This window comes from Limanda limanda, chromosome 6 (assembly GCF_963576545.1).
Source record: "Limanda limanda chromosome 6, fLimLim1.1, whole genome shotgun sequence".
In the NCBI taxonomy this organism is placed as follows: domain Eukaryota; kingdom Metazoa; phylum Chordata; class Actinopteri; order Pleuronectiformes; family Pleuronectidae; genus Limanda; species Limanda limanda.
This window is the reverse complement of record NC_083641.1, coordinates 19,831,351-19,843,751: the sequence shown is the minus strand read 5'-3', so window position 1 is coordinate 19,843,751 and position 12,401 is coordinate 19,831,351. Positions and strand designations below refer to the sequence as shown.

General features: G+C 45.0%; 1 protein-coding gene across 1 annotated transcript; it reads right to left on the bottom strand.

Moving 5' to 3' along the window:
* Positions 1 to 8,029: 8,029 nt before the first annotated feature.
* LOC133003285 (ras-related protein Rap-2b) lies at positions 8,030 to 9,686 on the bottom strand. Its single transcript, XM_061072968.1, has 2 exons — positions 9,065 to 9,686; positions 8,030 to 8,123 (listed from the first exon to the last, which is right to left on the bottom strand). The coding sequence occupies exon 1, from the start codon at positions 9,684 to 9,686 to the stop codon at positions 9,135 to 9,137; it is 552 nt and encodes a 183-aa protein (XP_060928951.1). The 3' UTR covers positions 8,030 to 8,123; positions 9,065 to 9,134.
* Between the last annotated feature and the right edge of the window lie 2,715 nt (positions 9,687 to 12,401).

Here is a 12,401-nt window from a genome sequence, read left to right as displayed (position 1 = left end):
ATGGGGATGAGCTGAGAAACACAGAATATCCTCAGAATTCCTATAAATAAGGCAGTATGAGGCCTTACACGCGTATGAACTTGTTCAGCTCTTCTTTTTGTTGTCGCTCTCTCCCACATGCTTCTGTTTCTACTCCCTGGTTGCTCAGGTTATAAAAGATGTTGTGTAAACCTGCCTCAGAGGAGTTTTGATGCTGAATCTGGACCCATAACTGGGGAAAGGGAGGAGGTGGATGGAGAGATGAGGAGGAAGAGGAGTTAATAAATAAATAAATAAACCCACATATAGATAGTAACGTGATGGATATCTAAAAAGCACTGCTCATCCTACCAAGAAAAACGAACACCGTCCACAGAGAAGTCTCACAAAAGACCCAACAATATAAATAGGCAGGAAGCAGTGATGACAACAGGCAAAAACTGAACTGAGAAGATGAGAGGCAAAAGATGATGGAATGAGGGGGAAAAAAAAGAAATTGCAGATGGGGGAGGAAGGTCACAGATGTCACGGCATGTTAGTCAGAATACCGAAGTTGCCGTGGTGACAAGAGGGCTACACCAGGGTGGTGGGAAGCAGTCACATGACCCAGTAATCAAGCCCTGGAGGAGGATGCCACGAACCCTGTTCGCTCAACCACAGATGCACATAATGGGGGGATGGAGAAGGAAAGGAGGGCAGGAGGATGGAACTGTAAGTTGCTATTATGATAAAGTTAGATTCCGATCCAGCGACTACCAGATATTGCGTTTGAAGGTTTTAAAGCATAAAAAGACAGGGAAAGAAAGTTAAAGGGAGTGAAGGCAGATTTCTTTCACCAGAAGTTATAGGTTCACACTGTGCTGATGTAAAAAGTTCCTGTGCAGCTGAAGTCTCACACATTCCTGCCAGGAGCCACTTAAACCGGCCTTAAACTTAGCCTACTTTGAATTTAAAGTGCACAACTTAATCAAAGTAAGAATATACAAATCAATTCCAATATTTGTGGGTTACCTCTATGTCAATTTTTGCAATTGACATTTGATAGTCTAGAATAATCAGAGAGTTCCCACTGAGTCTAAAATTATAAATGTACTAGTGAAAACACTTTTCTGAATGTGTGCATGTACAAGAATGAAAATGTGAAATCTATATAAAACGGTATACAAAGAATTGGCAGTGAAGTTTGTTCCTCTTAGTGCCTCGAAAGAAGCTATTCTGAGAGGTGATGTTACAGCGAGTGATACTACACCAACCTCACTGGGTGGTGCTGCTTTCTTGGAACCAGTTCCCACATTTTACTTGCAACACCCTTCTTGAGTTTTTGTGGCATCCTTCTCTACCTTTTGAGAGTCGCAGGGGGGGGGGGGGGGACTGGAGCCGAGCTGACAAGAGGAAGGGCACATCCAAGTCGCCAGCGTATCGCAGGGAGAGACAAACAACAATATGGACACCTACGGACAATCCCTCACATCTCCTGGTGGTTGGCATCATAAATAGTGCGGTAGACCTTCAAACATAGAGATATCCTTCATCTTGTTCGATGTTCTAAAAAACTAGTACCAGTATTAGTAAGTAAAAGCAGAGATCTAAAAATGAGCAAGATCTTCCATTCCAGTGCTGACTGAGCCCTGAGACGTCCCTGTGGTGTATCTAGTAGCAGTGGTTAAAGGGTGTGGGTATTATTACATTGTAAAAGAAAATCTCTTAGAATTATCTCAACCAATAGTTTTAAACTTCAGCGGTTTCAACCAATACATAAAAAAAACAAACAAATAAATCACACAAATAGCACAGTTGGGTACGAATGATGCTGTTTTCCACCATAAATACGACCAAATGCTTCCCTCCTAAACATCTGATCCAGAGCCTGTGATCCAACAGCAACACAAACAAACTGTGAGGAAATATTCGAGGCCTTTCATTTCTCAAAAGTCCTCGGGCAGAGAAGCCGGCCTGTCATTCAAGTGAGAAGCCCCACCCAAGCCTCAGGACTCTGAAGCTACAGCAAACGAGTGACTGACACAATGCCTCACTCAGGCCAAAGGTAACACTGGCATATCACAGAAGTGACTGATAACAACCTATAAACCAGGTAATCTATCCGTACTGCTCAATTATATATTTAATCATAGCGACGGAGAGTTCAGATTTCAAATCCTTTTCAGGGTTACACACAAATCGTGACCTGATTTTTCGCCCCTTCGTAATTAAAACACTGATTGTAAATTTGGCTCGATTACAAATCAGGTCCTTAAGCACTACTTGTCCTCGGTGACACAAGTGAACAAAAGCTATTAATCCACACAGGGGACGCTATGAGTAACTGGTCCTGTCTGACTGGCTTCTTTGGCCTAGTTTCCCTTTACAGATCGAGCTCTTGTGAGAACTGAGGAAACTGTGCTATGATTATCTAAAGATGGGTATAAAGAGCTGTTTGACTGTGTGCCCAGTGGGATCTATCTTGTGACACAGTGGGGCGGTGTCTGGAGGCCTGTTTAGACAAACCCTGCACTCTTTCTTTTATCTCTCACTCTTCTTCAACCTGTGTGTCTGCTGTAGCGTTCTCCTCTATCAGGGTTGAGATCGGCAAAGACAAAATATGGAAAACATAGGAGACACATCGGGAAAAGTAATTTCTAATCGGGCACAAAGGGTAATATTTGCAAGGCAGAACGATGAGAGTGATCATATCGAACAGTCCTTATCATAACCCCCACTGTCTCCTCTCTCCTCCAATTCAGGCTAAAGACATGTCCAGACATTACAGTTGAAGGAATGACAGGAATGACAGGAATTCTGGGGCTTTCCCGTCCAGGCTCAGTGAGCTCCAAGCGAGGACGCCACTCCCTGAGCTACTGCGGGAGCTGAATGAAGGAGCTAATGGATGATCAGGCATGACGCCTCTCACTCTCATCTGGCCTTTGTTGTGCTTACTCTAAATCCAACTTCTGTGCTTTGGTTGAAGTTTAGCATGAATTGCTATGGATTCGCCTGCTGTCCACACTACTCAAAACATTACTGGCCCTGTTTTAGTTTGAAAACCCCCGGGTCAGCCTTTTTAGTCAGGATGGGCATGAACTGAGATGTTTTGAAACGATGAAGTAGAAACTCACAACTGCTTGCTGGTCACGGATTCGGTCACCGCGTGGCCTTCACTGATTCGTCAGGCTCCTATCACATGACCCCTTCCAAGGAGAAAACAACCGGCGTTAGCCTCGGCTGCCAGTGTAGAACGCAATATGATTAATCAATTACAAGTGTTGCTGAGCCCGTTGTCTTTGCTAACAGCTGATGTGCACTTAAATTCAACATTTTACAATGATTAACTTCTAACGTGTAAAAGACTTGCTACTTTTCAAGCGCTCACCTTTGTAGCCTCGCTCTTTCTGCATCTCACCACTAAATGCTTCCTGTGTCCACTGGCACACGCATGCTCAGAGTGCGGTCATGTGATATGCATTTTCAGCAATCTCCTGGATAGCACAGCTAAAGGTGCAGTGCGGTCAAAGACTACGACATCGTCACATGTATGAGTTGATATCTGGGTCATGAGGAAAAAGTGACAGCTCTCGTCGAGCTCAGTGCCTCTGTGGAGCAACGGGGAGGTGAGGGATGCCTCCGCTGCTTGGGTCTGGACAAGGTCTCTGTGTTGGAATGCTGCAGGAATCTCAACTCCAGTGTGTTTAAATATTCACAGTGTACATTCGCAGTGTGTGTCTGTGTGTGTGTTCATGTGTGAGTGAAAGAGAGAAACAACAAAGCTCATTCAGCCTGTGAGGGGGAAAGCAAACAAGGAGCGAACGGGCACTCCTGTGTTGTTATGGTAATTCTGGGCACAAAAGGAAATAACAGTGACACTCAGTGATTAACAATGCTGCTGCATGTAAACCGGACAAAAGGACAGTCCCATGCATTCCTGGTTAAACGAAGAGTGACAAGTAGCGTAAGATGTCAAAAAATAAACGCGTGGAGAATTGCTGAATTGACTCCGGAGAGGATCCTGCCTTCGACAGATACAGTACATAACAGGCACATCTGCCAAGAAAGAAAAGAGGCAAAACCACACTTCTGAACAGAACAGAGACTCAAAAATAGCACGATGACGTTGGGAGAGAAGAGAAGCCTGTAATTCAGCGAGGAGCCTATATAGTGATTAAGTCCCATGTAAAAGAAAAAAAAATGCAAACACACACCACCCACTCTGACTGGCTGTCGCAACACTTCCTGCCAGAGAAACTGACTCCAGTAGCGAAGGAACACACAGATCTTGCATCTGTGCAGCGAGCAGCACATTTAACCCCAATCTGAATCATTAAGAAACCGATGTCTAGTTTACTGTCACCAAAGAAATTCAATTATTCATGTAAAACTGTCAAATCTGCCTCGACCAATTCTCGGATCATCACTGGAAGAAAGAAAAATCGCACTTCCTGTCACGAGCAAATAAACTGTATGTTTGTGGCGAGCGAGAGGAAGATCATCAAACAGACTGACACCCTCCTCTCTTACAGTCTCTATTCCAGCCGTGTCTGAACTCACATAGGTCACGAGGCCACCCTGAGCAGCCATACCACATCCCAACCCCCCTTAACCATGGCAACCACATCACATGACCATCTCCCATGACCAGCAACCAAGGACAGGCTGGGCCATCTGCAGAACCAACGCCGATTCCCTCTTGACTGCATCTAAAATAAAAGCGCTTTTAAAACAGCTTGATTGCTTAAGAAAATAATAATGATAATAATGACATCAAAACATATTGACACCTAATAAATAAAAGACTGCAACCAATTAGACTGACAACCACCCGCAGTCATCACCGGTGCTGAGCTGTGCACAAAAAAGGCAGGAAGTGAAACTTTCACCTTCTCACTTTTCGTAAGAGAAAGATAAAAAGAAACAGGAACTCGGCGGGCCCCTTTCCCTCCAAAGGGCAAATTCTTCTGCTATCAGATGTTTATACCACAGCAAGAGATGGAAGCCGCGCAGCAACAGAAGATGGGGGGTGTACATTTACACTATCTGGGGCATAGCTGTAATAAATTCTCCCTCTCATCCACTATCACTTTAACGCTATTATGTTCAGGCAGAGTTCAACTCCAGTTCTGTTCGCGTCTAATCTGACAATCTGACTTTAGCTATGGCTTCATATAGATGGTGTAGATTTGAACCCGCCACGGTTTGTGTTGGACGTAAAGGAGATCTGAGCGCTGCTATCAAAAGCCACACAAACACAACGCACTTCTCAGAGGAACACTGAAACCCAATATTAGGGCTGTAAACCTGTCACTTCTGCTTTTAGGGAGGTAGATAAATAGAAAATATGCACGCGTATCACACCCACACACAGAAACTGTACTTAAGCAAAACCATGGCTGAGCAAAGATTCAATATTATGGTTTATCCTATATTACTGCTCACTTGGAACAGTATTGCTATTATTTTGCAAAAAGATATATGTACCTAAATGAATGATTTTAATTGTGAAACACAGCTCATTGCAATATATGTTAATGTGATTTGGCATTACATTTGCTTCATTGTTATGTTTATTAATATCCCAATATTGATTTCAACTATTTTGCCCAGCTCTGACATGCACACCTGTTTGATCGCACCTGTTGGATGTAATATTCACACGGCCCCCCCTTCACACAACCATGTACCCTGGCCTCCCCATGCCCCCCCCCCCAGTCACATGGTGACCGCAAAGCCAAAGAATACATACGACACCGATGCTTACACTGGCAAACCAGCTCAGATACCGAGGCCAGCACAGGCCGACGTAAGGGTTTCGATCCCGCACTGGACTGTGACAAAAAGACACACACGAAGCCCAGACTCAGTAACACATCGCACAAACTGTGCAGCTTGAAGACCAGCACACATCGGCTAAAAAGAAATGAGACTGGGCTCTTATGTGAAGCTTGCCTTGTGTTTGTTTACTCTCTTCTCCCCCCCCTGAAGCCGTTTTGTGGTCGTCCAGCCAGCCGGGGGCAAGGTAATCCCCCCTAGGTAAACACAGGCAGAGGCAGGGGCCTGCTCTGTCATACCAGCATCACACTGCTACACCCACGTACACGCTCACTGCACCCAGGCTGAAGCCCGGGGCTGATACACTGCTACACCCACACAGTAAAAAAAGAGACATTTCTCCGGAGCAGCACTACATGGCCTTGTCTATTAATGCATGTGAGGAAGAGGGTGAAGGTGCTTTCATCTCGATCCCATTTGCGCTGATACCGTTACGGTTCATCAAAAGGAGATGACAAATCTCATCAGTTAGGATACAATTATCTTAACACGGATTCCTGCTGTGGCAGAGTCTAATATTCCAAAGATAGCCAAGCTTATAATATCAGTGTCACATTGACTGACAGTTCCTCATCTTTTTTTTTTTTCAAACTAGATATAACCATAAATAAACATTGGTCTGTTTTATTTTGAGTTTGTGATTTTGCACATACACAGCAGCGGTCTCAGCACTAACCAGATGGAAAATTTTGTGTTTGAGAAAATAAACGATGACCAGGCAGCTGGAGAAAATAAGATTGTTTTGGGGAACTGGCAAAATTGCTTTCATGATTTATGCAATACAGCTTCCCTGAGGGTGCCCGGTAAATTTTTTCAAGGTAAAGCTCAACACCAGTTGAATTTCCCTATTGTACTCATATTTCCCACTGACCTGCAGGCTAGTACACATCCTCAACAACTTGTGTATAATTTTAGGGGTAAGAATGGTTGCAACAAATTACGCACACAAAAAACATTTACTTTTTTAAACTAGTGCATTGTTTTGGGGCATTTAAAGTAATCCCGCTATTTTTGTGTATCCAAACATACAAAGCTGGTGTTTTACCAAATTACACACTCCTGTCCAAATTGCCCATGACAACATTGTTTAGGCTCAGCAAACTGGCAATTAGCCATTGTGATAAAAAGCGGAAAACAGGTGGATGTTGACAAAAGAGAGAAAAGACAGCCTGGTTTCTTTTTAAAAAAATGCAATTTGTATTAAAAGTCTTGTTTTCAAAACAGACAGCCCCCTGTTAAAAGGCTGGTCTGAAATTAAACTTACAATCAGGTTAGATTTGTCAACGGTACATCATCACATTTCCTGTTAAAAACAACAAAATAAAGAGAACAAACAGATTTCCTTTGATTGAAGTGGTCCGGCAGCGTCTGATGTTGTCACCACCTCAAGGGGGGGGTTCCAGTACCTGTTCGTTTCAAGATATAGGTTTGGCCAGACCAAGCAGACATTGCAAAATGAACACCGCAGACTTCACAAAGGCAAACGTAAAACATACAGAAAACCGCCATTCCATTAACAAAAAGCCTATTGTGTTTATCTTTTTTCAGCCTCCACCCTTACGAGATTATCCAGAACAGTTCACTAGTTTGTGGGTGTCCACGTTGAACAGTTCTTTTGGTGATACATGAAGGTTGGCACTAAATCTGAACAGCTGATTTGTTTTGGAAAGGCACTCGACACGAGGGCGAGCGGGTCGCCATCCCTGTGTCACTTCAGTTAAAAAGGTCCTCTCGCACACTTGAAGAGGAGATTAAGGGAAAAAAGAAGAGAAGTGGCACGCATCACGTTTACTCCACCAGCAGATAAATTCGTCCATTTCTTTTGACTTTGGAGAAAAATAGGATTTTTAAGCGTTGCGGAGCGTTGCTCCGAGGTGGGTTAGGCAGAGACGTCCCCTTAATCTTTAGCATCCCCCGGACTGTGCAGTCTTTTTAACAAAATATACTCTCTCTCTTATTCTCTGTGTCTTCGTCTTATACAGAAATATCCATTTATGAGTCTCTAAGTGTTGCCCTCCATTTCTTTTCCATTGGGGTTTAGTTCCAGTCGGGAGTACAGTTGGGAGCTGGTGAGGGAGGAGGGTGTCACTGCTGGAACTCTGGGTCGGACACGGTGGTGACATCGACGGTGGACTCTGATCGGGCAGCAAAAGATACTCCAACCCAGCAGAATTCCTGAAGAGTGGACCCCTCCCTCCGTCTCAGTTGCTCCCCCTCCCTCCTCCTCCTCCTCCTTGTCCCCCCTGCAGCATTCCTGCCTTCATTTTCCTCCAAGGCCGGGGTGAGACACGAAGAAGAGCTCAACAGTACACACTTGCTGCAACACACTGCCACAGAGAAGAGAGAGGGAGAGAGAGAAACACAGAAAAATCATGAATGAGCCACAGCGACCTCGGTGTAAACATGGAGGAAAAACATTGGCTAATTCTGGGCTTGGCTCAACCATAAAAAAAATAAAATGGTTGTCTTCCCTGCCCGAGGACTTTTAAGGAATGAAAGGCCGAGAATATTTCCTCATAGTTTGTTTGTGTTGCTGTTTGATCACAGGCCCTGGATCAGATGTTTAGTAGGGAAGCATTGGGTCGTATTTATGGTGGAAACAGCATCATTTGTGATTTTTTTTTTTGTGTTTGGGTGAAACCGCCAAAGTTTAAAACTATTGGTTGTGATAATTCTAAGAGATTTTCTTTTACAATGTAATAATACCCACACCCTTTAACCACTGCTACTAGATACACCACAGGGACGCCTCAGGGCTCAGTCAGCACTGGAACAGGATTTTTAGATGTCTGCTTTTACTTACTTATACTCAAACTAGTTTTTTTAGAACATTGGACAAGATGAAGGATGAAGGAAATCTCCCCAACTCCTGTCATCCCCATTTCAATAGTGCACAAACTCAAACAGCAAACTTGGTAAACCCAATAAAGTCAAATCATGGCTCTTCCATCCAATTCTGCTAAATGACACTTCCCACTCAGGTCTGCTCAGCAAAACAAAACACTACAAGTGTCCTGGCTTTGGGTGAGCAGGGAGAACTACAGCTCGTCAGCCAAAAGTGACCAAGGACTACAAGACTAAAGGGGAAGCATCACCATTGACCAAGTTGAGCAAACATCCGGTGTGGTGCTGTTGACTTCCCTGGACTTAATATGGACATGTGCTAATAAAGGAGTTCAATAATAACAAGTGTTTATGTGATGTCACCTAGTCAATCGACATGGCCGTGCACATGCAGGAGGGGGGTGGGGGGGTTGTCTCCACTTACCATTGCAAACTGAAAACCGAGCAAAGAATAAAAACTGAAAGCCAATCCTCGTTGTTGTTGTTGTTTTGTCTTAAAGAATGACACAGGACGAGCAGCACTGGTCGTCGCCATTCGGAGTGGAGGCATAGTTCATCTGTCGGACGATCTCCGCGAACAGCTCGTCCACGGAGCTCTTGTTTTTGGCTGAAGTTTCTATGAAGGGGCAGTTCCACTCGTCCGCCAGCGCCTTGCCCTCCCCGGAGCTCACCTCCCGCTCCCCCTCCAGGTCCACCTTGTTGCCCACCAGGATCATGGGCACCCGCTCGTACCGCTTCACCCGGATGATCTGGTCCCGCATGGGCTTGATGTCCTGGAAGCTCTGCTGGTTCACCAGGCTGTAGACCAGGATGAAGCCCTGGCCGTTCTTGATGTACAGGTCCCGCATGGAGGCGAACTGCTCCGTGCCCGCCGTGTCCAGGATCTCCAGCACGGACGGGGACGAGTCCACCTCGATCTCCTTCCGGTAGAAGTCCTCTATCGTGGGGTCGTACTTCTCGATGAAGGAGCCCGTCACGAACTGGACGGTCAGCGCGGATTTGCCGACCCCCCCGGATCCGAGCACCACTACTTTGTACTCTCTCATGGCTCCCCCCCGACCCCCCCTCCAGACACCCTCCTGCTTCCTCTCTCCGCTAGCCGCCCTGCTGGCTCCTCCGCCCGCTCGCCGTCGCCTCTCCGCCCCGCGGGTTCTCTCCGGGCTCCCGGTCTCTGGGTGCGGGGCGTGGCCGTCAGCTAGTGCCGCTCGGTGGGTGGATACGGTGTCGGACCCGCGCTCAGCACCTGCATTGTGACATGTTGGGCTCCGGACGTCGGACCCAGCCGGTTCTTCAACAAGCTTCCCCCGTTTTCGTTCAAGTAGCCACCGAGAGCCCGTTGCTCTCTTTGGTGGAGTCAAGCCGGGCGGAGCCGAGACGCCCCTTTTCCTGTGTCAGCCTTCAAAATAAAACTTAAATAGTGCTACACACCTTGGACAGTAAACCCAACTGCGCTTTTTACACGTTTTGAATCAAACATATACAAACTTATTCCTCTAATTGTTTGAAATTCTACACAAATCTAACATTAATGATACTTTTTAATGTCGCAAGTGTTTTATTTTGAAAGCAAGCTATTCATATCCTGTGTACTTCCTGGTAACGACAGACCACTTGCCGCTGAGCTCTTCCTGCCCACAGCACGCAGTCTACGTCCTACGTCACGGACTCGGGCTCCGGAGTTAAAGGTGCAGTGCGGCTGTTATCGCACAGTCAGCTCCTCAGCTGAACCCACGCAGGCCCGCCACACCTTGGTTTCGACATCGATGATCCTCGGGCTCACTACAGCTTGACTCATTCTCACACAACTTACTGGAAAGGCCTCACTGTACTGCAGGCTGTGCCGTCATCACATGGCCCAACTCCCCTCAATGCAACCCGGGGTCTTCCTTCAACTCCAGTAAACTTTGAGCGGCTTCCTCACGTTAGTTTCCAGTGTTTCCAAAAGATTTCCAACAAGTCCAGGTGTATTAAAAGTGATCAACCTGTGTATTTCCATCCCTGGGATTCAAAAGAACGATGAGTAATCCTCTTTAATTATGATGACACAGCACTTTTCAAAACAAAGTTGCATCGTGCGTCACAGATAAAAGATACACAAGTGGAAATGAGAAAAACAAGTATAAACGAATGAATCAAAGAATAAAAACAGCAAAATCTAAGCTTGACCACCCATTAGAGCAATAACACCTAGAATTAGGTCAAACCTTGGAATGCAAAACAATTTGTTTTAAGCTTTGACTCAAAGGAAGCTACAGACTTTAGCGTAACATATTTCCTCCGGCGTTGTGGTTCAAAGCCTCGATTTGGACGATTTGGCCCGAACGTCACACAACACACTTGCTCTTTGTATGAAACGATTTCACAGTGGTGTTTCCAGAGACTTTAAAAATATCACAGAAAGTCAAGATACCTTCTTCTTCTTCTTCAGTTTTGTTCCTGGTCAGCTGGCTCTCACACTCTCAGGGATCTGGGAGGCTCCGACTTCATCGCAAACCCCCAACACTTGTTTTATATTTATTTGGCCATATAATCGGCACGGAATGACCTCCAGTCCGAAACTCCGCCACCATTCTTGGAAAGGGCAAATTGGGTCTAAAATCGCCCCAATTATCCTCTGGTGCGAAGCAGCCTTTAGTCTTCAGCCGAGAATCTGGAACAGTTAAATGGTCAGGGGATCTCAAAGTCCGGGCAGGGTTGTATGGGGATAAAAGATCTGTGATTTAATGAGGAGTCAATTCTATAACGTACTGGAAGCCAGTGTAAAGAGGCTGAAAGAGGGGTGATATGTTCCAACATGTTCACTCTGATTAAAAACCTGGCAGCTTCTGTACTCTCTGAAGCCGCTCTACAGATTTTCTATTGAGGCAAGTAAAAAAGGCTGTTGCAGTAATCAAGACGTGATGAAATAAAAGTATGAGATATAGTTTATAATAAATAGTTATGAACCAATAATGACACTTATACGTTTAATTATCAAGCAGTTACAAAGTGTTTCACAAAAAGGACAAACACAAACAAGACATGAGAGGACAAGTCAATTATAATCAAAGACAACAAATCATATCATTCAAAATGTAAAATCAAACACAGCAGATAAAAAAATAAAACATCTTCTAAAAGTAATGTCAAAAGGAAGGGATAAAAGAAACATAAGTCACAGCAAAAAAACAATCAAGAAAAAGCCATTCAGTAAACGTATGTTGTGAGATTCACACTATGACACAATATGACCCAACAAAGAGGAAGTGACTCACTTCTGTGTTCCTGTGAGGCCCGACCGCACATGTGACACATTATTCACCTTTCGTCAAAAGGATCCGAGTGCTTAATTTGTTTTTCACGATGCGACTCAGTATCAGATAAATCTTCATTTCCTTCTAGGCTGACTTGTGCCACTGAGCCACCTTCCACCGAAATCAGAACCACACTCACCAGGAAGTAAAGCAGTTTTTTCTCTCAGCTGTTTCTCAGACCTTCTCAGAATCTGGAAGTTATGACTCATGGCTTGTGTCGAAATCTTTAATCTGTGTGGAAACAGCATGTGATAAGCCTGCAATAAAATTGATTACCGAAGTCATCACATTTCTTTGTTTGTGTGGGTGTGCACGGGTTCATCATTTTGTCATATTGTGAGCTGTGAAATAACCACTGCTTCCAATCAATGCCCATGAGCAGAGCGCGGTGACGACTAAACCACGGTCGTGACCTCGTCACCTCGAGGGACGGCTGGGAAAACTCTGCCGGATCGATACGGTTTTAAT